The 27,578-nt window shown below is 48.7% G+C and overlaps 2 protein-coding genes across 2 annotated transcripts; one reads left to right on the top strand and one right to left on the bottom strand.

The window, feature by feature from the left end:
• Positions 1-1,578: 1,578 nt before the first annotated feature.
• LOC142785180 (gamma-secretase subunit Aph-1-like) lies at positions 1,579-2,040 on the top strand. The gene has a single exon (XM_075883634.1). It carries the CDS (start codon positions 1,579-1,581, stop codon positions 2,038-2,040), a length of 462 nt encoding a protein of 153 aa, XP_075739749.1.
• Positions 2,041-18,547: 16,507 nt separating this feature from the next.
• LOC142785178 (uncharacterized) lies at positions 18,548-26,416 on the bottom strand. Its single transcript, XM_075883633.1, has 2 exons — positions 23,117-26,416; positions 18,548-18,639 (listed from the first exon to the last, which is right to left on the bottom strand). Exons 1-2 carry the CDS (start codon positions 24,663-24,665, stop codon positions 18,548-18,550), a joined length of 1,641 nt encoding a protein of 546 aa, XP_075739748.1. The 5' UTR covers positions 24,666-26,416.
• Positions 26,417-27,578: the final 1,162 nt, after the last annotated feature.

Here is a 27,578-nt window from a genome sequence, read left to right as displayed (position 1 = left end):
AGTCAACGAAATGCATCATACAGCGCATTGAGACGTCACATACTGCACAAGCCAGTCGGCGTTGCCGTTGAGCCGCTGCATCCCGCACCCTCAACTCCGCTTGGCGTTTTTGTCGTTTTGCGCTGCTTTTCACGCCCTCACCTTCGAAGCAGTTTGTTGTCGGCGTTGCTTTTGAGCCGCCGCTTCCTGCGCCTTACGTCCGTCTTCATCCTTGGCAAAAAGGAAATGCTCCGTGGTCTCGAACGCGCTTTTATAAGCATTCGCACCACCGCGTCCACTCGAGTTTTCAGCGTCATCGTTATCAGGTGCCTTGCATGAGCTAACGCGCTTATCCTTGATAGTCATGGCGTATAACGGATACAATGGACAACACACAACGGCCTCCGTAAGGTGCTTAGTCCTTAAAAGTGCTCAAAGTCATGACACGTGCGTGACGTATCTTTTACCCGTGCCATTCCTCTCTACTTAGTTTCCAGAGTGTTTGTCGGTACAAGAGAAGAGAGAAAGCTATTGTATACAGCGCGCGATGCATCTCCAATTCCGCTCGTACTCTGAAATTTTTACCATTTTTTGAAGCTGTTTATGGTGGTAGGATAAACCTTTATTTATTAAGAGTAACCACAGGGTTGCTGAACTGCATGCTTGAGCGGCCAGACCCTATTGCGGGACGCCAATATATATAGGTGGCCGCTGCCCAGGCGCGCTTCACTCAGGAGCGTCGAGAATCCAAGAAAGGTACCTCGATACACGCGCCCAGAGCATCGAGGCATCCTACATCCAAGGTGAAGCAGCCGCGCAGGTACTCCTCCCAAGCCTGTCTAGTTGGGATGGGGAAGGGGGATGAAAAGGGAGGTAGGCTGGCGGGGCACGAAGCGACGAAATCGTAGGTGTCGGCTAGGACTTGACAGGTCACGCAAACGCCATTGGTTTCCGGCAAAAATTTATTGGTTGAGGGTTACTTGGAAACGTGTTGCAGTTCACCTTGCATACATCTTTATACGTACCTGGCTTTTGCTAGTTGTGTGACAGTGGCTAACAAAGAACAAGCCCACATCTGGGCACCATGGAGGATGTACAAGCTCTTGGCAAGATACGACTGTAGGGACCATGGACGAAGTCCCTATTTAGAAACTGATACGCAAAAAAGACGATCAATGGGTTAGTGCTAAGAGGGCAAGAAGAGAAATTTAAGACCTTGTTCCAGAGAGATACTGGACTCTAGACGTGCCACAGGGCTCTGCCCTTAGTCCTCTATATCTAATTTACATTAACAACGTATACCTTTGCATGTATCTTCAAATTTCCGCATTCACGTTTGCCGACGACTGTTATTTATCGTATCGTTACTAACGCTTCTGACCAAACATTACTGCGAGGATACCTGGACTACATCCTACACAATAACGTGATGACTGGCATATGTCCTTAAATTATTCTAAAACTTTATACTATTTTATAATACCACCCAATTCTTAGCCAATCCCACACAGTGGGTATGCGTCACAGTTAATACGTGAACCAGAACAAGAACGTCAAGACGTCTCCAGAGCCAGCCGGAGAAAAAGCCGTGCGTCGATCATGACCGCGAGTGAAAGCCTGGGATACGGCCTGATGGGCTTCGGACCGGCGCTGTCCATGTTCGCGCTGACCATCGCGCGACACCCGAGCCGAGTCGTGGTGCTGCTCCTGTCTTCCTTCAGCTGGATACTGTCGCTGCTGCTGTCCTCGCTCGCCTGGTTCGTGCTCTCGCCGCTCGGCTCATCCCTGGACGTGGTCGTGGCCATCGCCGTGCTCTTCCAGGAGGGCGCCCGACTCGCCACCCTACAGGCGCTGCGCAAGGCGGACCACTCGCTCAAGTTGGCTGCGCTCGCCGGAGATGCGCAACTGGCTCGGAGCAGGGCCGCGCTGGCGTACGCTTCGGGCCTCGGCTTCGGCGTCGCCAGTGGAGCCTGCTCACTGCTCAACCCGCTGGCGGACATTGCCGATGCGGGAGTTCCTCCCAGTGTCGCGGGTACCACCAAGAGGTACGTCTCACTGTAGCTCCACACGGCACGGTTTCCCATTGCGATTCGCCTCGGTGGTCACTGCGGATTCACATGCCCTGATGCACTTAGTCGCAGCGACAAGTGGGCTCATATAAACAATAGGCATGCGCGTAGACTCGCGTGAAACACAACCGTTTCCGTTCCTACACTAGCTTTTGTCTTAGTCATTGAGCGAGTTGCTGATGTTGTAAGATGACAACCGTATCAACTTGCCTAGATTATCTATCCTTGCAAGACAGAGCGCTGCTATACGCAAGGAAGAATGGAGGAGGAAGGTATAATCCTAAAACAGAGATCTATGTGACAATTTTGAGTTCTGGTCATAAAAAGAATGAAGGGAAGGCTCACTGAAAAAGTACATACTTACCACGTCATAGGAATTTTTTATTCGCTAAAAGTCGAGAGCAGAGCGGCTAGATTACCTTGACGTTGGCATCTCTAAAAACTGTCATAGATGCAGTAACGCCTTGAACGGTTTGGCGACAGTGAGCGGGGATTAGTTTCCAAGAGTCACATAGCGCATATAGACTCTGAAGACGGAAGGACAAAAGATCCAACCCCTCGTTAGTTTGATGAGATGTCTGCTTGACGTCAGTCGTTTTGCGTCCCCCGAAAAATAAGGCACGTGCTGGTTGGAAATTCTGGAATTTCATGCGATGCGTGTGCGTGCATTTTTGCGAGACGTCCTCTGTACGATAGCTAGAATATACCACCACGTGTACGTGTCCAAAGTGGTCACCTCATTGCTGGTCCGGAAAATAGAACACCAGCTCTTTCGTAACGTCTTTCGAATATAAGAAAACCAATGCAAGATGTAAAACTAAAACAGAACGCATAAGTAAAATTATACTGGCCAGAACAGGTGACTAGATACTAGTTGAAGTAGAAATATCGTCAATTAGAGTGACATAATTAGGCATCCTTCTTGCAATTTGAATAGATTGAACTTTTTTTTTCAATTGCCTTTCAAGGTCGCAAACAAGTGGCACTTCCATAGTGCTGCCCTGTAGAAAAGCACTTATACTGCGCCTACTGTCCTTTAGGGCTAATTTGTAAGATTCGTACTGTTCTTACTTGTTTTCGTTGTTTCGTTTGTTTATGTACAAGTTGCGTGTACAATACAACTTCCCTGCTGGAAAAATAATCCGTGATTACTGTCTTTATGTCATTAGGCGTCTCTACTTTATCCCGTATCACGAGGCAAAAGAAAGTGACGCCGATACGTGGCGCTGCCTTCGCGGCGGCTTGTGGAACAGATAACCCGTGTCGAGCCGCAGCATTGCACACGTCATCCACACATGCGCGGCGCATGCTGTGCAAGCACGAACCACCGCAACGCAGGCTTGATTGATAGCACCTTACTTGTTTGCCGACGAGTATACAATAGATGTCGCGCTTAACAACCCATGTTTGCAGCATGTGCGGCGTGTACCACTTAACCGACGTAGCCGATTTGAATTTTCCTATTTAAAATAAATTCGGGGATCTCTTCCGCTATCGGGAAAATGGAGGCAATTAGGCGAAGCTTGGAATGTGCGTGTCTGACATATTAGGGAGGAATGATCTTTACTGACAGAAACCATCAAGCTTAGGTGGCCGGGCTTAGGCTTCCCATGCGGGGACGTCAAGCCCTGCAACGACGCCACTTCACAGGGGTGCTTTTCTTGTGCATTTTTGCAAACGCAGCGGAACAAACATGAAAGAAAAGGACACGTAAACAGGACGAGCCCTAGACTTCCAATGTAAGTTTACTGATATAACGCGATGAAAATATACAGACGTTCGCAAAGCCCACAGTGTCAGTAAACTTCCGTTTGATATCTAGTGCCCGTCCTGTTTACAAGTCTGATTATTTTCTTTTATTCCGCTGCGCTTGCTAAAATACACAGGCTGTAATCTCATCGACTAAACCACATCTCTGCGTTGAACAGTGTGTTTCCCTTTTCGTTTTTTTTCTTTCTATGTCATTGCGTTTTTTATGTTTTATGTCATCACGGACGGACGGACACACAAACGGACGAATGAACGCACGGACGGATGCACGGCCGTAGGGACGAACGCACGTATGGACGGATACACGGAAGATGGCACGGACGGAAGCAAGGACCAACGCACGTATGGGCAGAAGCAAGAAGCAACGGACGGACGAAAGCACGGGCGGACTGACGGATGCTTCGCCCACTCATCATCATTCATTCCATAAATATGCTGTGATTTTCGCCTTCCTCTAGCCGGTTTCACACAGCGCGACACTTTCATTATTACAACATTCAACAACGAAGGTCACGCGGCCATATAGAAGATGTGGCACCATGGAATGACAAGTGACCTCAATAAAAGGTGAGATAGAGATATCAGAAACGGTCTATTGTCGACAAGCACATGATGAAAAGACCACCAATCATTAGAAAACTGCGCGTACAAATAAACATGTCGCCTGCGCGCCCTATGGGGCCGCTTTTCCACAGCTTCATTGTCGTCCGGCACCCCACGTATCATGCCAATGTATTAAATTGTATTATAAAGTGTGAGCCTTAGTACCACGGTTGTGAGGCTCCGTTTCCAAGGGACGGCTCTCAGCTCTCCCATAGTAGAGTACCGAGTACTCTAAATCGTTAACCAATTCTTCTAAACACATCCTCTTAACGGCACGGCTTATGCTCTCCCATAGTAGAGTACTTCGTGCTCTAAATCGTAATCAACTCTATCTAAACACACAGAGCAGCCAACGGGACGGCTTTAAGCTCTCCCATAGTAGAGTACCTCTAGTACTCCAAGTCGTTACCCGCTGTTTTCTACACACACAGCTGCATGAGATCTTTTATGTATAGTGGGACGGCTTCCTGCTCTCCCATAGTAGAGTACCAAGTACTCAAAATCGTTGAACACTGTTTCCTAACCAACGCTCGTCCCATGGAATCCTTGTTCCGGGACGGCTATATCTTTGTTACTCTATGGCTATATGCTCTCCCATAATAGAGTATCAAGTACTCTAAATCCTTAACCACATAACCACTTAACTTAACGCAGCCTTTTTTTTCCTGCGGGTAAACGCGTCTCGTTCGACGTCGTGAACTCGTTCACGGCGTAATTTTTATTAACAGGGCCTCATCAAGTGTGAGGCCCACGGGACGGCTAACAGCTTTTCCATAGTAGAGTGACCGTTAAAGGGGCCCTGCAACACTTTTTGAGCATGGTCAGAAAACGCTGCCGATCAGTAGTAAAGGCTCCCTACAACACGCGAGCCGAATATTATAGCACAGGACGCGGCCTAGAATTCACAATAAACTATCAAAGTAAGAGACAAATTGCTGTCTCTTCTCTCGACAAACCACGCAATATGCCGAAAAATCACACGTAGTAAGCCCATCATCAGCCACTGGCTGATGTGAACTTGGCGCGCTCACTCGTTACAAATATCGCCGCGGGAGGCCGCTACTTGTACACGCGTGCGCGCGCGATCACACTAAAGAAACCGCGCATTCGAAGAAAAAAATACTAAAAAATCGGCAGATCCCACGTACCTGGGAATCGACGCTATGCAAAGTATGTGGAGGGAAGGTGACTGTGTTGCAATTATGTATTGTGTGACGCGTCATGAAATGACGCTAGGTATATGTACAAATGTTGCACGCACAGACATAACTTGAAAGAGTTCCAGATGTTTATATAACCAGATCTTTGCACTTTCTTAACGATGCCAACTGGAACATGCGTATTAGCAACATCAGAAGCTGATATGAAGCGCAGATGTTCGCGAAGATGCTGGCCCTGTGACACTACTAGATAAATCAACTTCAGCGTATGGCGAATAACCACAATTGGTGTTAACCCGACGTGATTACTCTATCAAAGGAGTACATGAGTAATGTTTATAAAATTGGGTAGGCAGCACTGCAACCACTATTGACTTTTCACAAAGATTACCGTCTATTTGAAAAGTATAGTTCTGAGACCTGGATAGCTCTGTGGTAAAATGCTTCATTGCCACGCAGAATGCTTGGGTTGGATTTCAGCTGAGACCCTGACATTTATTCTTTGCATTCGTCTGGTCGACGCTGCCGATGTCGAGTATTTCTTAACGCTCGCGCATTGAAATTGCCCATGTGGGTTCTCGTCGTTCCTAGCTAGACACTGTCTATCACCTGTGGCACGTACCTGCATACCAAGGGCACATACCCGCCCGTGGGTATGTGCCATCGTCTGGCGAGAAGTGTTTGACGACGTACGCGGCGGGATTGTGACATTATTCATGTTTCGACCAGCATGTCATATTCGTCGAACCATTTTACCCTCCAACGCTAATTCGGTTCACGCCAAGTTCAGGGGGTGACCACGAGATCACCCAAATGTAAGCGGCTAGATTAGATAGATAGATAGATAGATAGATAGATAGATAGATAGATAGATAGATAGATAGATAGATAGATAGATAGATAGATAGATAGATAGATAGATAGATAGATAGATAGATAGATAGATAGATAGATAGATAGATAGATAGATAGATAGATAGATAGATAGATAGATAGATAGATAGATAGATAGATAGATAGATAGATAGATAGATAGATACGCTCAAAGTCACCGAAGCTCGCTAAGAAATGCTTCGCGTTTAGAAGTGCTCAATGTCGCGATGCACGCGTAACGTTTTTCTGTGGCCCTGCCATCCCTCTATTCTTAGCTTCCAGCGCTTTCGACGGGTCGAGAGGAGAGAAGGCAATTGCAGCATGCGACAAACCTTTGTAGCTCCACTCGCACTGGACGGATTATTAAAGTTTTTGCAGCGTTGATTTCGTGAGGCAATCATCTCTTCCAGTGAATTCATTCCATGGTCACTTGAAAAAGTGTTTCAGGGCTCTTTTAACCACTTTTCCTAAACCGACTCACTGGCCGTTACCGGGACACCCTTTGGCTTTCTCCTAGGAGGTTTAAACCTTGGCTCTGCTGTAGTAGAGTGCATATAGTACTCTGAAGTGCTCTCAATTTTTTTCTAAACACACACAATCACTGGGACCGCTATCTGCTCTCCCGTAGTAGAAAACCAAGTGTGATCGTCCCATTCTGAAACATAATTTAGCTACTTCGTATCTAGAATTAGCTACTTTTGAACTCCTGTTGTTGCCAATATTTTCATTGAGCTACGAGTAGCTATTTTATCTTTGCATTAAAAATTAATAGCACCTGAAAGAGTTATTTTAGCTAACTCTAGCTGTAGTGTTATGACATTTTTGAGAAGTACTTGTACAGGTCATTTATTCAAGCAAAGCATTGGAGATACAAAAATCGCTCTTTCCACCGATTGATTGATATGTGTGGTTTAACGTCCCAAAACCACCATATGAATATGAGAGACGCCGTAGTGGAGGGCTCCGGAAATTTCGTCCACTTGGGTTTCCTTACCGTGCTCCCAAATCTGAGCACACACGGGCCTACAACATTTCCGCCTCCATCGGAAATGCAGCCGCCGCAGCTGGGATTTGAACCCGTGACCTTCGGGTCATCAGCCGAGTACCTTAGCCACTGGACCACTGCGGCGGGGCGCCCTTTCCACCGACAGAATCCCACCGATGGAAGGGAAGATTTTTCGTCCGCTTTATTTCATTTCCCCTAGCATCAAAATGCCATGACACACACACACACACACACACACACACACACACACACACACACACACACACACACACACACACACACAAAAGACAAGATGGCACAAGCTTGCCAAGTTATTTGACTTAGAAGTTGGCACAACGGTATCATTTTCAGCGGCAAACGATGATGCTCTGCAAGTGGTAGTTATCGCCAAATAATTGCATGCGCCGCAAGACTGACCACAACTTCATACTTGTCCAGCCATTTTACGAATTCCGAGGGTGAGTCCATCCTGCGTTTGTTTAACATTATGGTAATGTCAGACTCACGGTATACAGCAGCGAGCTCTTGCCACCAACCGAACGTCCGGTTCTTCTGCCACCACCATGTTCCCCGCTACACAGGTGTACATACCTAAATTACACATGTGGTAACATTTCCCTCCGCGCAGACGAAGCCCACTGGGCGAGTCAAACAGTCTCTCGAGGAATAAAGCGCTTCAAACGTGCAACATGGACAAGTTCAGTTTTTGCAGACCGTCGGCCGTTTGAATGGAGACGCGCTATGCGGTAAACTAAATCACTGATACGGTCTACAACAAGATAAGGTCCCGCATAGTGCGCTAGCAGTTTCTTGCTCAAACCGCGTTTTCTAGTTGGTGTCCACAGCTACACTAGGTCGCCGAAATCGTACGTCACGTGTCGGCGTCGGCGGTCAAAATGTGCCTTCGAGCGGTCTTGCGAAGCAAGAGTGCGCAAATAAGCAAGACTTCTAGCTTCTTCGGCCCGACAGATGATCTCGGATATGCAGGGATCATGGTGGTTCCAACACGGGAAGATGGTATTCAGGGTATGACGAGGTGGTCGAGCATATAGAAGAAAGAGAGGACTGTAGCCGGTAGTTTCATGCTGAGCGGTGTTGAATGCATATGCACAAGGACTGTCCCAGTTCTTGTGATCTGATGCAACATACATAGAAAGCATGTTCGAGAGAGTTCTGTTCGTTCGTTCAGTTAGACCGATCGTTTGGGGATGATATGGCGTAGAGTGCCGAAACCTTGAAGCACAGACACGAAGCATCTCTTCCATCACGTCTGCTGTGAATTGTCGGCCATGGTCACTGATTACAATTTTGGGAGGTCCATGTCGAAGAATTACAAAACGTAGCATGAAGGAAGACACATTGACTGCAGTTGCCGATGGTATGGCAGCTGTCTCGGAGTACCTTGTTAATTGGTCGGTGCAAACGATTATCCAGCGATTTCCATCAGAAGACCAGGGAAAGGGTCCAAGGAGGTCAATCCCGACTTCCTTGAATGGAGTTCTAGGGGGCGGCACCGGATGCAATCGCCCTAAAGGAACACTTGTTGGGCGCTTATGACGTTGGCACTCGTTACAGCTAGACATGTATTGTTCCGTCGTCTGGCGCATTTTGGGCCAGTAGAATCTTTCTTGAAGACGGCAAAGAGTTTTTGCTGTACCCAGATGACCGGATGTTAGGTCATCATGCATAGCCTCCAAGACATAAACGCGAAGACTCTTCGGAACCACCAGAAGGTATCGTGAGCCGGTGTTGGTGTAGTTCTTTTTTGTAAACTAGCCTGTCTCGGATGCAGAAGCACGTAGGCGATGGTTTTGGTTTGGTAGCAAGAAGCTGTTGTATCGTGCTGTCCCTTTGTTGCTCATCCTTAAAGGTCTTGTTATCGGAAAATAGTTGGTCGAGTGATGCAATGTAGGTATCGAAGGTGTCCGCGTCTCATTCCGTCGTTGGAAGCGGTAGTCGCGAAAAACAATCTGCGTCACGTGACGTCGGCCGCTTTTATAGGAAACCGTGAAGTCATATTCTTGTAGACGAAGTGACCAGCGCGCCAGCCGACCAGATGGGTCACGCAGATTGACCAACCAGCGGAGAGAATGATGGTCTGTCACGACGGTTGTAAGGAAAGGACTTAAAGACGCCGAGGAACGTCAAACCAGAACTGAAGAAGACGAGTGGGGGGCATGTGGCACGAAGGTGACAACAAGAAATGAAGAAGAAGAAAAGAAGGCACGTGCGATTACGAGGCAACTGTGCGCCAATCAGCTGATGACCAGTGGTGGCCCATAGAGGTGGCGTGCCACGATTGGGCCACGTGCGACCATTACGTGGCAGTAGGCTGTGTGGCTGGGGACGAGCCGGAGCAGCGGCAGACGGGAGACAGCAGGCTGAAGCGTCGGACGCAGGCGATCCAGGTACCGGCCAGGGAACGCGGCTGTCCAGGCTACTGTCGTCCAACTACCAGCTGGGGCGGCATTGCCGGCACGAGTACTGCATATCGGGGCGCGGCCTGGCCTGCTGTTCTCTTCCTTGCCGAGGGCATCGCGGATCTCGGCGAGGCGTCTCCACGGTCAGCCGTTCAACACAGCGATGAACGTGGCCTGGCTAATGGTCATGGTTGCGTCGAGCATCGCGTCTCGTCGCACGCTCTTCGCTGGATGGGCTGGCCATTCGCCGCATGGAGCATCGCGTCTCCGATGCGGGTTGACTGCTCAGTAGTCGCACCCATGCCATCAAGCGCCGGTGTCACCAGAGCATCGCACTTCGGCAAAGGACGAGCGAGATGTTCTGCCGGGCGAGACGCGGGCGTGTGTACGGAGGACCATGGAGCCGGGCGAGGATTCAGGGTGGCCGAGGATTCAGATGCCAAGGGAGTTGCTGGCTGAATCGAGAATCGCCGAGTGGTGCCGAGCCGTACCGAGCACGCGCCAGCCTCGGATGTGGGCCGCGAGCTCACGAGCTGTGCACATGATGGTACCTGGTTGTGCCCTGGCCAAGGCGAGGAACGCCGGTGAGTGAGCTGCCGCTCCGCAGCTGTAGCGAGCAGCATTTCAGCACGGCACAGAAAGTGCTGTGCTGGCCAGAACCCGCACGTGGAACCGCTACGCCCGGGCGGTGATCAAGAGCTTAGAAACGAGGTCCGAGGTCGCGTTGGTCCAGGCATCTCCGTCACCGCAACTGGAAGGTTGAGGCCAGGAAGGCAGAGGAAGCGGTGCGCCGCTCGAGAGGACGAGTTCCTGGGAGCGTTCCTGAGCCGGACGTGGGATTCGTACGTGTCGGCCAGGTCGAGCTCCGGTGTGTCCGGTCGAGGTCGAGTCCGTCGGTCTGTACAATGTGCAAGGACGGGGCCTGCTGAACGGCTCCTGTCTGGGTGCAGTGGCCGGGAGCAGGTTCGTGGGCGAGGCCTAGCGGGCGTGGTCCTCGGGAGCCGTGGCCTGACCCTGGACCTTAGGAGTTGCGACCCTGACTGCTGGGTAGGCCGCGACGTCTGACTAAACGGCGCTGCACACGGTAGCGCATCCGTGTGCGGTCAGCCGTTCCAGTCGTGCTACCTTTGCCCTCGCACACGTCGACGACCGCATCATGTCGGGACGACGGGGACCCAAACTGCGACGTTCCCATTCCTAGACCAGGAAGTGCACAAAACCGAGAAGAACAAGGTGTGCCTGTACAAGTATGTGTTTCCGCCGCACCTGCCGCACCCGACGCTGGCCTTCATCGGGCTGCTGCAGCTGCTTGGGGGCGTGTTCCCCGCGCAGGAGGCGCAGAGCCATTGGTTCGCGCAGCTCATCAACAAGAAAGTGTCACTTCCTTCTCTAGTGTGCAATATAAAGCTTCTTTTGTTCGCATCAATTGTGGATGTTAATCCTTTCTCGTCCGCTATCGACAAACATAGTGACGAACGTCTCCTTTAACCATCACAACGGTAAAAGGGCGTCCGTACAGGTAGGACCAGAAGCGCTGCACTGCGAAGACTACTGCAAAGCATTCTTGCTGTGTGACAGTGTAGTTACGCTCGAACTTGCTGAGCGAGCGACTAGCATACGCTACGACGTGTTCTTGATTATTCAAGTGTTGAACCAAGACAGCACCTACACCAATACCGCTGGCGTCAGTGTGAATCTCAGTGGGAGCCAGAGGATTGAAGTGTCGAAGAATCGGATGAGACGTCAAAAAGAAACTTCAACTCCGAAAAAGCACACTCGCATTCCGGGGTCCAGTCAAACTGCGCACCTTTCTGAAGCAGACCCGTGAGCAGGTATGCGATATTGACAAAGCCAGGAATGAATCGGCGAAAGTATGAACAAAGCCCCAAAAAGCTCCGCAGTTCTTTCACCAAGTTTGGTTGCTTAAATGCCTCCACTGCGGCCGTCTTGGTGGGATCCGGTCGTATGCCTTCTTTGTTTACTAAGTGTCCAAGGACGAGTGTTTGGCGCTCTCCAAAACGACATCTCTTTGAGTTGAGCACCAAGCGTGCTTTGCTTAAGCAGTCCAGTACGAGGCCAAGGCGTGTGTAGTGCTCACAAAAGGTGCGCCGAAAAATTACAACGTCGTTCAAGTAACACATACACACTTCCCACTTCAATCCACGCAGAATGTTGTCCATAAATCGCTCAAAAGTTGCGGGCGCGTTGCAGAGTCCGAACGGCATCACATTGAATTCAAATAGTCCATCTGTTGTAACAAATGCCATTTTCTCCTTGTCTTCCTCGTGCATTGGAATCTGCCAGTAGCCTGACCTCAGATCCACAGACGAAAAGTAAGAGGCCGATGATGGACAGTCGATAGCATCATCAATCCGCGGGAGTGGGTATACGTCTTTTTTAGTGATGGCATTGAGACGGTGGTAGTCAACACAAAATCGCCATGTCCCATCCTTCTTCTTCACTAGAATTACTAAAGTGGCCCACGGACTACATGATTCTTGAATTACATTTTGCTTGAGCATCTCGCAAACCTGTTCATTGATCACTGCGCATTCCGAAGGCGATACGCGATATGGTTTCTGTCGGAGAGGTCTGTGAGATGTCGTGTCGATTCGGTGCTTTATACGAGGAGCAGGGAATGACGGTGAATCATGTTGAGCGAAAAAAAATACCGGCATGTTTGCACAGAATACTCGCCAGTTCATTACGTTCCTTGGTGCTGAGTGACTTATCAATCATAGCCACAATGGTGGTGTCCCTGGCGTGAAGATTGTCGCAATGGGTCTTATCCGGGGAATCATTGCTTTCTGCAAGGGTGGCAAGCGAGAATACTTGGTGTTCACGAATCTCTGCAAGTTTAAGACCCTCCGGCAGCACTGTAGGTTCATTAGAGCAGTTAATCACCCATAAAGCAGTATGCCCTTGCGCAACCGATAGCGTGTAGTAGGGTATTAAAACTGTCTTCTTTATGCAGCTGAGATGCATGGGCTCCACAGTTGCGTAAAATGTTTTCTCGCTTGCAGGTGAACACACAACAGGGGCACATTTTGCAGACAATGGCGGCACAGTTGTGTCCACAGACACGCAAAGAGCACTTTCTTGAGAGGGCGAGTTTTCCATAAACGCAAATGGGACATCGGAATCTACTGTAATTTGTTCTGTACGGCAATCGACAGTAGCACCACATAGCTTCAAGAAATCGAGTCCCAGAATGACGTTGCGTAGTATGAGGGAGAACAGCAAACTCTGCGACAAAGTTCTGGCACGCCAAACTAACAGTCACAGTGCAGACACCAACAGGTTGTAACACCTCTCCGCTCACTCCGCAAAACGTATGAGGACGGTCCCAACGAAACATAACCTTTCGTCCAAGAAGGCGGGTGAAAACTAAACTCATTACTGACACGGTTGCACCTGTGTCCACCAACGCCATTGTTGGTACACCATGGATAAGCACTCGAACCTTATTTCTAAACATGGAAGCTAACGGAGGTATATCTGTTGAAATCGATGACTGTCCGGTGACCACACCTTCAACGGCCGCGCCGGCTAGTTTTCCGTAGGAGGCGAGGAGTGGCGGCGCCGAAAAGACGGTGATCGGTTGGCGCGAGGGGCAGGTGGTGGTGTCACACTGCGGTCAGAGGCCGGAGATTAGTTTCGTAGCGGTCCAGGGATCTCGTAAGACGCGCTTCCCGGGAATGTCATGTCGGTGCTCGGGTAACGCCAGAACGGTTAAATCTCGGTGATCGGTCGTACCTTGGCGGCTGCCGGTAGTTGCAATACCTGGCAATGTGTCCTCCGAAACCACAGTTGTATCAGACTGGTAGAGGACGCTCGCCGAACCAATGCTGAGACCGCTCAGCTGTGAAGGGTCGGTGACGAGCTTGCCGAGCGGGGGCTGCCCACCTCTGTGTGGCGGGGCCGTGACGAAGGCGTTGGCCTTATCGCTGGTCGGCCACGAATGAGTCACGACGTGGCCGTGGATTTCCAGTTTCGCTGATGACTGCCACACATACCGATGGTGGCAAAGGAGCTAATGGCGCCGCCGTGTAGTAGGGTGGATTGGTAGGTGGATGAGGAATGGTTTTGTCAACTCTACCACCTTGTCACTGCAGCTCTTCACGCATAATTGCCCGAATAGTAGCGGCAAGGTCAGTGGGCGGGCTCACGTCGACGCTGGCGACCGCTGTCACATTTGCCAGCCTACCAAATTTCGGGGCGATGCGACGAGTCTTCAATTTTTCAAACATGCGGCAGTGATGTTGGACGTCGGAGGCAGAGGTGAGGTCATCCCTGCCTATCAGAAAATTGTAGACGTCTTCCGCTATGCCTTTCAAGAGGTGTCCGACCCTGTATTCTTCAGACATCTGCGGGTTTATAATCTTGCAAAGCTTAAGAACGTCCTCTATATAAGAAGTGCAGGTTTCTCCAGGAGTCTCGGCTCTTCCAGCAACACTCCGCTCCGCACTTTTCTTTTTTGTGTCGGAGTCACCAAAACACTTCTTCAGTTCTTGAGCAAAAAGAGCACATGTTGTCAAGGACTCTTCGTGCTTTTCATACCACATTAGGGCAGTGTCCGTGAGAAACAGCGCGACGTTTTCCAGTGGTTGTACAGGCTCACCATTTTGTAGTTCGTTAGCCATGCGTCCACATCTTCTCCTGCCATTCCCGCGAACGGGTGGGGTTGCATGTAGTGATGCCTAGGTGTAGCCAGCGTAGACCTGCGCGAAGTCGAGGTGGTTGGTTCCTTACCTTCGCTCTGGGCCATGACGACTGGTGTCGGCGGCAGTGTGGCAAGACGACGGCTCCGGCGAACTCCGAACAGCTGTGGCTCCGTGGTACGTCGACGTGCCGTACCCCGCACCTCCACCACTCTGTTACGTCTACGAGAGGGGTTTATTCAGAGCTGACGTACCGGTCGACTCAACGGTATACAGCAGTGAACGCGCAGCAGCGAGCTCTTGCCACCTACCGAACGTCCCCTTTTCCTACCACCACCATGTTCCCTGCTACACAGGTGCACATACCTGAATTATACATGTGGTAACAATATATATATATATATATATATATATATATATATATATATATATATATATATATATATATATATATATATATATATACGCCGCGCATATCACTGAGCACTGAAACATAAACATAACCGGATAGCGAAATTCCCAGCCTTGAGTGCAACTACAGCGTGGAAGTCATGGCGTATTGAGTAAAATAAACGCACTTATACGTAAGAACGCTATGTAGGATGGAGTCGATTGTTGATGTGAAATATAAGGAAATGTTGGCGCGCAAGTAAAGCACCAGCTACTCCTTAGTCCTTGAATGAATATTGAACACACACCTTGAAGAAAAATAAAGAGCAATACATAGAAAATAGAACTCATATTTGTAAAAGCACACTCGTACTTACATATCAAGCATAGAGAAGGAACGAAAAAATGAAAGTCAAGTGGGCTGTGCGCATTATCGCAAATACGTGCCAAGACATCTCAACTTCTGCAGCCCAAGACTGAATGGCCTGTGACCATTTATATGAGAATCAGAAATCACCAGATGACACCGACGCCATCTCTCTTTAGCCCCACACACGCACACATATATGGAACTCTCAGTGTGAACGGTGTTCCCGACTCTGCTCTCGCGTTTCCTCGGACGTGACCCCCTGCGACGACTATATGAATTATGAACTCTGTCTCACGCTCCACGCGTCTACCCTAGTGGTTCATTACTTGTAGTATAATGAGCACTTTTGTAGCTGCGCGAATGTTAGACACAGCTTGCTTCCTCACACTGACGAAATAAAACAAGATCGGTGCTTCTTAGGTTCCAGGTGAGAACACTTGCGCATCTGCGAATCTCGAGGCCTTAACTTCTTGGTCACTCCTGCACTTTATGTTGGAGAGGTTGTTCCTCGCCCCATTATCTACAGTTGTAGCTTTTTTTCTTCGCATTTATTCGTTCAGTGATTTCTCTCCCTCGCTTTCATTAACACACGTCATTGTCCTTTTAAGTTTCATTATCTGTCGTCTCTATACAGCAGTACAGACCACGAATTAAAGAAAACTTGTAAGAAAGCCTCATTTTTAGGTAAGAGTCTGAAACTATAGCATGTTTATTTTTTTTTACAGATGAATATTTTTCGACTAGCTCAACTCTTTCTCATTCAGTTCGCGCCATACAAGCTGCTTAGGATATTGCAAAAAGCCAATCACACTATGGTCTACCGGTGCATGCAAGCTGCTAGATTTCACTAATTCAAAGTTTTTGATTATTACGCCTTAGATTTTGCATCCTTGAGAACGCAAGCCGAGTGGCGTGCAAACTAACTTGAATCGTTTTACAACATAACGCAAGCAGAGTGCAGGATTTGAGCACAATTAGGTCGTCAGGGCAACTCAAAAAATGGGCAATATCATAAACTCCCCATGGTCTCATTGAAAAAAAAATGGCGCACACATTTTAGCTAGATGCGCCGCCGTGCGTGGCCTTGGGACGAACGCGCCGAACAGCCCAGGTGAGCCCGCGTGCAGCGCCCCGGGCGGTCCTACGTCACAGGCCTCGAGAGTGCACTAGAACTGAGCGCACGGTGAGAATAAATGCGGAAAGAGAAAGGAAGAGGGAAGAAGAGGAGAGACGGAACGGCATAAATGTGTAATACAGAGAGAGAGAGAAATAAACAGAGGACTGAAGTGCATACAGGGTGAGAGAAGCGGCTGCGACGTACAACTTTCTTCGGGCAATGAGAAATTGAAAAGAAAAAAACGAGGAAGAAAGCATGTGCGGGAAAACTAACAAAAAAAGGGAATACCCGCATCGCGTAAAAAAGAAAAATGGGGAGCGGTACAAAAGGAACGATGGAGATTGAAAAGGGAAAAGGCAGCGAGGAGCAGAAGTGATGGAAAGGATTGTAGCCACAGCACGAACGACGGGGGGGGGGGGGAGCGAAGCGAGCGGGAAAAATGGCGAGAGGGTGGGGAAGTAAACCTGGGGAAAAAATAACACTTGCGCGGGAAAAAAGGTGGAAGGGGGAAGGCGAGGAAGGTTCGCGCGGGCCCCGTTCTCCAAATCGAGTTAGAGGCGACCGCAGGCACTCGCTTGTCGTATTAGCTTGACTGACTGCCGGTCTCGTTCAAGCCCCGCCAACGCCGCTACCGGCGCCGCTCTTAATATTATTTTTTTCCCGCGCGCGCGCGTTCCCCGAGCGGCACTTGGTCGGAGCTGAGAGCAGCACCATGTGGCAACCGCGCTCTGCATCTTTCCTTATTCCACTCCCTCACTCTTTCCCACTTTTTATGTTTTCTTTCTTTGACCCTTCATTGGCGTAGGTATCGCTCCATACTGCTTCCGTCATATTGCAAAGAATTTCGGGAATTTATAAGAAAACAATATGCATAAGGCCAAAGCAGTTCACGAAAAGAAAGAAACAATTATTCTTTCCCATTCTTCGTTGCTTCTTGCAAACCTTATAGTAACCGTAGTGTCTTTTTATTCAGTTTCGTTTGCAACGTGCAAATGAAAACAGTTGAGTTGCTTGCTTGCCTTCGCCGCACTGTGCCCCCCCCCCTCATCCCTCACATATCGAGCGTGGAAACTTGGGCAAGTTGGTAGGACATAACTGATTTTAGCAACAGCGCAACCTAGAAGTACTTAGTAGTTACTTCGTAACTACTTCTAGGTTGCGATGTTCCTACATTCACTCACACATCAAAGGGGGGGGGGGGGCACCTTCCTAGACTGCGAAGCTATGTTATCCATTAACATATTTGAGTGATTTCCTGGCGTGGTTTTGGGGCTTGTCGAGTACTCGATTTTTTTCCCTGGGGCACGCTGTAATGCTTCAGCGGCATGCAGTCCTCTGATATCAAATTTCAAAAGACGTACATAGTAGGTAGCACCTACTTTCATCCCCGCTGACAGATGCAGGAAAACATTTATTGTCTGCCTCTTCGTGAGCAGCCACGTAATATACTTGGCTATTCAGAACTCAACGTTATTATGGTTTATAAAAGTTTTGTTTGAAAAAAAAAAGCTGGATCTTTAACATTAAAATCTTGCATGATTTAGTGGTCGACAGCATTACAAGGAAACGATGAATGTGGTTTGAGGCCTGACGGCCTTGGATCAGTGACGTATTGGATGGTCTCCAATCATTAAGAGGCCATCGTAAGGTATTGCATAAGCAGTACTCGGCTTATTTATTTTTCCAAGGCACGCTGTAATGCTTCAGCGGCGTGTAGTGCTCCAAACTGAAATTTTTAAGCACTTATGTATACGTCCTGCAGATGACGAGAAGTCCCTTGGTAAAATAAATGAATGAAGTAATTATAGAACATGTTTATTAATTTCTCTTCTGTTTAAAAGGAAAGGGGCATGGGCGCCTACTTGGAGTAAGTCTCGTCTACTCTTTCAGCTGACTCAATAATGGCCTCCTAAATGTCTGGCCTCAAGCTACGAATACGCGAAAAACCCGGCGTTGGCGAGCGGCCCTTGAATGTTCTCCGGCCACATGTGTATTTGTATGCTTCATTTTCTAATACCTGCAGTGCTACCTTAATCTTGGGCTTGTTGGGGATCAGCCGTGTCTGTTATGGCAATGTTGTCTTTCGCCGAGGTTAGTGTTCATTTCAAGTTGCCACATTTTAATGTCGTCTAGATATATGAGCCCATGACCGTCATTGCCATGGAGCAGGGCGCCAGTGTTCCTTTAGGGTGACCCAGTCTCACCGAACCTCTTTCCGGCCCTGCATGAAGTGGACGAGTTCGAAAATAGATTTCCAAGACGCCTTAACCACAGAGGTTCCTGAAAAATCACAGCATATTCACGCAGTGATTGTGATAAGGGGGGCGAAGCTCCATAGGTACATCTGTAACCCATGAATACTCCGTAAATCTTGCCCCGTCGATCATCATGTGAAGACGGCGAGCTCACGCTGCAGCCGTTTTCCAAGCCCTCCACTCCGCCGCATTGACTTCGTCGCTAATACTCGAAGCACACAGACCGGTGAAAGAGGAAGCGCACCAAGAGCGAACGCACTTGAATGCAAGAGCGAACGAGAGCACGTATCAGGGTTGAGCGAGCGCCGCAGCACTATCTAGCGAGCGATCTGAGTAGTAGCAGTGCTAGCGTGACTAGTGAATGCTCTTACTACCAGTGGTGGCTACTACGCCTACGAGGAACTACCTTACATCCTAAAGAGCTTCGCCCCTATAAAAGTCACAGTTTCGCCACTACGGTGAAACAATGAATGCAATAGCAAGAAATTAGAATATCACGTGGAGAAGGACGAGCAGCTCGATACTTTCAGCACACTGCTACAGCACAAAGATGGACACGAAAAGAATGTATAGGTATACACTAAACAAGTGTGAACAAAACAATTGTCGTAGTTTTTACGTGTTTGTATTTTAAGAATGCGCTGAAAATGTCGACAATGCAGAAGAAGAACCTGGAATATATGGCACAAACCCACGCTGGATGATTGGCCGAGAACCGGGTAGTTCTAACAAAATACTGTCAATTTCTTAGCTCACTTTTGTTTACCTAATGAGAGGGATCAAGGAAAAATTAAATAGAAGAAATCAACAATTCCAGATAATGTAAATAGAAAATGAAGCAAATAATTCCAGCAACAACAATAAATAAATGAGCAAATAAAGCAGTTTGGAAATAATAGCCAACGCTGTTTGATTTCTTTTTTTTTCGTTTTAACTGTGGTACGTGGAATGACACCTCTGCGTCTCCAACACGCGGTGGCATCTGACGCCTAGTGTGCCCCGACTTCTTTTAGGGGTGAAGCTCCTTTAGGTGTGCGTCGTGCGCGTCTCTTGTATGTAGTAGCCACCTCCCGCCTTAGTGCTTGTAATATCCGCTGGATGGCGGTACTTGTATATGATGAATATATGATGAAAAGATGAGATATGGTGGTATTTGGAGTGTTCACTAGATGGACAGACGGACGGAAGGACGGAGAAACAGACAGACAGAGACATGGACGGGCAAACTCAAGCACTGAAGCACGGACAGATGGACGCATGAACAGTCACACGGACGGACGGACGCACGAACGGATGCATAGACGTAATGGCGGATAGACTGAGCGAAGCTTCGCCCCACTCGTCCTCATTCACACCATTGATATGCTGTGATTTTTTCTCCTCTACATCATGAGTGGTACAGAAAGGGGCCACTTTTTCTTGCGCCTCTCAAAGGGCAGTTTTCCATTTAAAAGAAAATGTAAAATCATTGGTAAAAGAAAACATGCTCAAGCTCTTCCGAGAAATGCGTACCACGAGCGGTAAAGGGTGCATATGAATAGGTCACCGTAACATCAGCGGCACAAGCCTGGCGAGTGGTTGAGGAACCGACGCGTCAAGCTTTACTTGATGAGCGGAGTTAAGTTTTCCTTTTCGTTCGTTGATCTCCTTGATGTGGATTGAAGTCCCGTCAAGGAGATGATCGGCGTCGATGAAGCAGGAGGCAGGTTGGAGGTAATGAAAACTTGAAGGTATATTACAGCGAAATATTTACAGTCATATGTACATCTTGCCGAAGCACACTCATGATAACACAGACATCAACAGCGTCTTACTCTTCTACTTAACTTTTCTTAAGTTAGAGCCTAGAACACTGTTACTACATACAACGTACTTAGTCTCACTGTTCGACCACCAAGTGGTTACGGCCCAGACAAAAGTTGCATCGTACGGAGTCGTACTGATCTATCAGCTAAGTGATTGCAGCCTCGACTGAAGAGAAACGGATTCCCTCCAGTCTTAAGCATCTTGCGGTAACAAAGAAAAAGGGGAGGGGGCCACTGCTGGTCCGCCTCAACATTCTCTCATCCAATCTGTTTCCACTAAGATTAAGTCACTCCCTACTGGGCTGACCTTACTCTCGACAGCAGCGCTTCTACAGTTTAAACAGGCGTTTTGATACTCTTTCCCATCATATCTCTCTCTCTCCACCTCCCCCGCGCTCAGGAATTCTAACGCTCGGGAGATATCGGCATTGTAGACCCGGTACATTCATGCCCTTTCCCACACCCAGCGAGCCGAGACGAACCTCCAAAGCCGGAAATTGAATGATTGCGCGCGGAACGTAATTGCCCCCGCAGGTAGCAAGCGGCTTTTGACTTTCTCCGCTTTCCCTGTGCTCGGGTCGTGCATCGCTGCGACTTTGGGCCGATCGCCAGGGCAGAGCGTGTCGCCCACTTCCACTGAGCTCGCGCCCGGCAGGGGAGGCAGGACGGGGTCGCTTAATCCCATTGTGCGTTTGCCCCCGGCCGCGGCGACTTATCTCTAAACCACAAACATTCCAAGCCGGGTTAGCAGAGCGGGTTCGTTTCACATTGTGTATTTGTCCCCAGCAGCGGAGGAGACGGACGTAGTTTGCATTCCAGAGGATAAGTGGTGTATAGTTACCGAGAGAGAGTCGAGAAAGAAGCTTTGAATAACGAAGCTTCTGGTGCTGTCCCATCCGCACTATCAACTTATGAGCGGCAAAACATAACACGTCCCCCCTAAAGAGTATACTGGGCTGTCTTACGCTCAGTGATACGATAAAGCACTGCCGCGATTAAGTCACTGGATTTTCTAACCACACAACAGTTGTACACAAGCATCAAACACAATTGCAAGTCAACACTACAGGATAATACACTAAACGAAAACAAATACATGCTAAACAATCAAGTACAGCATTGCTGCTTCAAGCATTGAGATCACTAGTGTCTGTTTCTTGAATTGTCAATCACACAGTCCACAATATACAGCAGCACGTGGGCAGGAACATTCACGTCCCCCCCCAGTTGGCATGGCACTGTTATTCTGATGGCTTCCATAAACTATTCTGAAGCCTAGATAACGCATCCGCATTACCGTTACATACTCCTTTCCGGTGTTGTACCGACACATGATATTGCTGTAAAGCCAGCGCCCATCTTGTTAATTTCGCCCCGTTCGGAGTCGAAGTTGTAAGGTACGACAGCGGATTGTGGTCGGAAACGACGTTTACTATGGCACCGAAAAGCCAGTAGTCAAACTTCTTTAAGGCCCATATTATTGCGAACGCTTCCCTCTTAATTGTTGACCAACGCATCTGGGTCGGTGAGAAGCGGTGGCTTGCAAAGGTGAAAGGCTTCTCTTCTCCCTCGGCTGACATTTGTGCCAAACATGCTCCCGCCGCCGTAGCTGATGCGTCTGTGAAAAGCCAGTAGGGCTGAGATGGCTCAGGGGTGTTTAGCGCCACAGCCTCGCACAAAGATCGTTTGAGAGTCTCAAATGCCGCCTGAGCTTCCTCCGGCCAGGGTATCTTATTAGGTACCGCTTTCTTTGTTAACAGCGTGAGCGGGCTCGTCACCTCTGCATAACCTCGGACGTACTCTCGATAGTAGCCGCAAAGTCCTAACCGGCTGCGTAGTTCCTTCTTGGTGCGCGGTGGTCCCAAGTTCTTAATTGCTGCTATCTTTTCTGGGTGTTCTGGGGTTGAAAATTTTGGCATGCAACCCAATTTCTCCAGCATCGTTTGCGTGAGCTGCGATTTGAAATTAGTGCCCTGATCGGAGCAGATCATCTCCGGAACGCCTGTGCGACTGAATATCTCAATCAGTGCATCACAAGTCGCCTTAGCTGTCAAAGAGCGCAGTGGGATCACCTCTGGCCACCTCGTGCAAAGATCCACTAAGCACAGCGCATACTTATGCCCTCTCGCTGACGGTGTGTCTAGGGGTCCAATCACATTTACATTGACAACTCGGAAAGGGTGCTCGGGTCTAGTGAGCGGAGTTATAGGCACTTTATCCGTGCGACGCTTGTCTGAACGAATTTGACATTCATGGCACGACCGACAATGCTCTAATATCTCCTTCGCCATACCCGGCCAAAAAAAATTATACCTAATGCGAGCTCTTGTTTTCTTTGACCCTAGGTGCCCTCCGCATAGTGACTCGTGTGCTAAGTGCATCACCTCAGTGCGCTTATCTTTGGGGACAACTAGCTGACTCACTCGAGTGCCTGCTATTGAGTCGCAGTGGTATAATAGTCCGTCTGAAATGAACATGCCGGATTTCCCACTACGCGCATCTTCCCAACATTTCTTTAGCGTAGTGTCGCTCAACTGCACATCGCGGAACTCTACTCTTTGGCCTAATGACGCCTCCCTTTCTTTATCAGTTTGCGCCTCTTCCCCGGAATCATCTTTCTCCTCCAAGGTAAGATTACAGGCAACTACCTTTTGTTTCTCTACTGCTTGTTCCGCCTCGTGAGCAGGCTCGGCCGGTGCTCGACAGGGTGCCAGAGGGCTGCTGGCCTTCAACAAAAGTTTCCAATCGTCCTTGGTCAACAAACAATCTGTGCCCTCGACGAGCTCATCAGTTAACGCGCAGAGTAGGTCGACGTTCTGAGGCTCCGTAACCTCTCGCGGGCTATTTAATTTGACCGGTAACGTAGCTAGCCTTGCCTCGATAGTTTTACCGAAAGCGGACACCAATCTTACCGTGCCAGACGGCTCTACAACACTTCGCGGAAGCAGACTCTCCCGGATGACGGTTATCTCACTCCCCGTATCCAAAATCGCATCTGCGGATATGCCTGCACATGATACAGGAATTAACTGCAGTTTATCTGTGCCTTCACCCTCGTGTTTCAGAGACTTCACCTTTGCGCTAAGTACTCCAGTAGGTATTTCAGTATCCGTCTCGTGGGATAACGTTACCTTTTGAACCTTCCGCTTTGGCTCGGTAGCCTTCTTGGGGTTGTTCTCCTTATCACTAGCCTTCGGGCACTCTTTAGCGAAATGGCCTGAGCCGTGACATAAGTGGCATTTCAGAGCCCCTTTCTCAACTCGTGTCGCCAGCTTCTGCCCCATTTCTACAGTTGGTTGCTTTGAAGCACGCCCTTTCCCTTTCGCTTGCTCGAAAGTTTGGAGCACTTTCGCGATCTCAGTTGGCCTAAGCCATCCCTCGCCTTCCCTTAATCTCACATACTCAAGACCCTCCGTACTAAGGCCCGATTTTATGCGGTCAGCAACCATGAGTTCTGCCATCACTTCTACCGTGTCGGCTTCTCTCACTTGGAGGTAGTATGCGAAATAGGTTTTCACGCGGGACGCGAACTGTGCCCACGTCTCTTCCTTACGCTTTACGGCTCTTTCGAACCTCAGCAGGTACTCTGCCGGAGAAAGCTTCAGTTCCGTCAGCACTGCTGCTTTAACTGACTCATAATCTGCACTCTCTTCAGGGTTGAGGTTACGCAGTAGGTAACGGACTCGCTCAGTTAGCGCTGGCATAACCAAATGCACGCGGCTCTCGTGCGGTACCTGGTAAGTAGCAAAAAGTTTTTCTACTTCCTCAAACCATAATGGGACATCCGCGTCACTCGGCAGGCGGAACCCTTTTAGCACTTTTGCACATTGCTGAACAGAATCGAAACCCCGGCGCCTCTGATCACCCGTCTCCGACCCAGAGTTGAACAACGTGCCATTGAGACGTTCCGCGTTCATTCTAGCCTGCAATAAATTTTCGTACTGAATCTGAAGATTGAGTTTTTGAATTTCAAGCTCGAGCGTTCTCGCTTCGCTTGATTTCGGCAAAACCTGAGATGCCTGCTGCATCGATTCTTGCCTCTGAGTAAGCACTGTCGCCCCATTTGACTGATCAGAATTTTGAATACCATCATTGGATGATTCTCGACTCCGATTCACATCTGCCGCACTCGTACCCTCATCTTCATTAGACTCCATTGTTTTAGCACCCCCGCGTGTTCTCACCATGTGCTCTACACATAAACTGCCATGCCAACTAGAGAAGAACGCAAGAAATCCTGATCACCCTTTGCTGTATGCACTGTCGTTCCCGGATCTCCTCCACGGTGCCGGAGTTGGCTGCTGTGGGAGCGTCTCGACTTTGCCGCTGGTGGCTGTTGGATGCCTTGCCCCTCAGTCCTCTCAGCGCTGGTCCAGTGTATGGTGCTGCAGAGCTCGCCGATCCTGTCGACTGCGCCAGTTAAGTTTTCCTTTTTGTTCGTTGATCTCCTTGATATGGATTGAAGTCCCGTCAAGGAGATGATCGGCGTCGATGAAGCAGGAGGCAGGTTGGAGGTAACGAAAACTTGAAGGTATATTACAGCGAAATATTTACAGTCATATGTACATCTTGCCGAAGCACACTCATGATAACACAGACATCAACAGCGTCTTACTCTTCTACTTAACTTTTCTTAAGTTAGAGCCTAGAACACTGTTACTACATACAACGTACTTAGTCTCACTGTTCGACCACCAAGTGGTTACGGCCCAGACAAAAGTTGCATCGTACGGAGTCGTACTGATCTATCAGTTAAGTGATTGCAGCCTCGACTTTGCCGCTGGTGGCTGTTGGATGCCTTGCCCCTCGGTCCTCTCAGCGCTGGTCCAGTGTATGGTGCTGCAGAGCTCGCCGATCCTGTCGACTGCGCCAGTTAAGTTTTCCTTTTCGTTCGTTGATCTCCTTGATGTGGATTGAAGTCCCGTCAAGGAGATGATCGGCGTCGATGAAGCAGGAGGCAGGTTGGAGGTAATGAAAACTTGAAGGTATATTACAGCGAAATATTTACAGTCATATGTACATCTTGCCGAAGCACACTCATGATAACACAGACATCAACAGCGTCTTACTCTTCTACTTAACTTTTCTTAAGTTAGAGCCTAGAACACTGTTACTACATACAACGTACTTAGTCTCACTGTTCGACCACCAAGTGGTTACGGCCCAGACAAAAGTTGCATCGTACGGAGTCGTACTGATCTATCAGCTAAGTGATTGCAGCCTCGACTGAAGAGAAACGGATTCCCTCCAGTCTTAAGCATCTTGCGGTAACAAAGAAAAAGGGGAGGGGGCCACTGCTGGTCCGCCTCAACATTCTCTCATCCAATCTGTTTCCACTAAGATTAAGTCACTCCCTACTGGGCTGACCTTACTCTCGACAGCAGCGCTTCTACAGTTTAAACAGGCGTTTTGATACTCTTTCCCATCATATCTCTCTCTCTCCACCTCCCCCGCGCTCAGGAATTCTAACGCTCGGGAGATATCGGCATTGTAGACCCGGTACATTCATGCCCTTTCCCACACCCAGCGAGCCGAGACGAACCTCCAAAGCCGGAAATTGAATGATTGCGCGCGGAACGTAATTGCCCCCGCAGGTAGCAAGCGGCTTTTGACTTTCTCCGCTTTCCCTGTGCTCGGGTCGTGCATCGCTGCGACTTTGGGCCGATCGCCAGGGCAGAGCGTGTCGCCCACTTCCACTGAGCTCGCGCCCGGCAGGGGAGGCAGGACGGGGTCGCTTAATCCCATTGTGCGTTTGCCCCCGGCCGCGGCGACTTATCTCTAAACCACAAACATTCCAAGCCGGTTAGCAGAGCGGGTTCGTTTCACATTGTGTATTTGTCCCCAGCAGCGGAGGAGACGGACGTAGTTTGCATTCCAGAGGATAAGTGGTGTATAGTTACCGAGAGAGAGTCGAGAAAGAAGCTTTGAATAACGAAGCTTCTGGTGCTGTCCCATCTGCACGATCAACTTATGAGCGGCAAAACATAACAAGCGGTATTACGCAGTGCCTAAGTTATGCGTTCTAGCGGTGATTTTATAACAGGCAAAATGAACCTGATCTTGCAATTCGAAAGGTTCTGCGAAGTCTTGTTTAATGCTCTTCGTGATGACCATGGTGACGAAAGCAAAGCAAATTTTGTTTTTCGGTTAAGGCCATTCAACGAAGATGAGTGCGCAATCATTAGTAGTGTCATTACGTTAGCTTTGGGTGCACGTTAAAGAACCCCAGGTGGTCGAAATTTCCGGAGACCTCCACTACGGCGTCTCTCTTATTCATAAGATAGTTTTGAGACGTTAAACACCACGTATCTATCATCTATCTATTATGTTAGGGGAAATTAGCAGGCCAAGGATTAAACACCTTTGTCAAAAACACCTGGCCTTCATGGGCCTCCTGCTGAATTTTACAAATCATTCAAAATAACTCTCAGTTCTATTCTACTGGATATATTTAGGAAAAGTTGTGACAAGAAGACTCTCCCATGGTCTTTGCAAAAGTCATACTGTTCTGATTCCGAAAATTTCTGGAAAGGAAAAAAAAACTTCGTTACCTTGAAGGTTACAGATCAATAATGTTGTGCAATAATGACAACAAAATTTTTGCTAATGTAATAATTGAATTGAACTGAATGGACTTTATTTAAGAAATCATCAAATTTGTTACAGTACGTGACATCAATATTGATTGGTTCTCACCAGACATGTGGAATTAGGGGCAGCTCCATACAAACCAACATACACATCGCTCGAACGCTTCTTCAGTATTTTTACAGTTCTCAAGGACAGCTTGCTATGCTGCAGGTAGACCTTGCCAAAGCTATTGACCATTTCAGCCATTCCTTTCTTTTTTCTCTCTCTCTTCCGAAGCATGCAAATGTGGGCTCTGTTGTGCTGGCGCTTGTTAAACTTTGTTACAATGACTGTTCAACTCGGCTAATTATTTATGGCCACCTGTGTCAAAGCCAGTATCTATTCACTCTTCTGCAAAACAAGGCTGCCCAAGGTCCGCACTGCTGTTTGAACTTTATCTTGAGCCGCCATGTCTGAGCGCAATACGATCGAATAGTATTTGTGACTTCGATCTATTATGCAATGAGGTT

The sequence above is a fragment of the Rhipicephalus microplus genome, unplaced genomic scaffold (genome assembly GCF_043290135.1).
Source record: "Rhipicephalus microplus isolate Deutch F79 unplaced genomic scaffold, USDA_Rmic scaffold_18, whole genome shotgun sequence".
Taxonomy (NCBI): domain Eukaryota; kingdom Metazoa; phylum Arthropoda; class Arachnida; order Ixodida; family Ixodidae; genus Rhipicephalus; species Rhipicephalus microplus.
The sequence above is the reverse complement of the archived record's forward strand: the minus strand, read 5'-3'. Positions and strand labels throughout refer to the sequence as shown.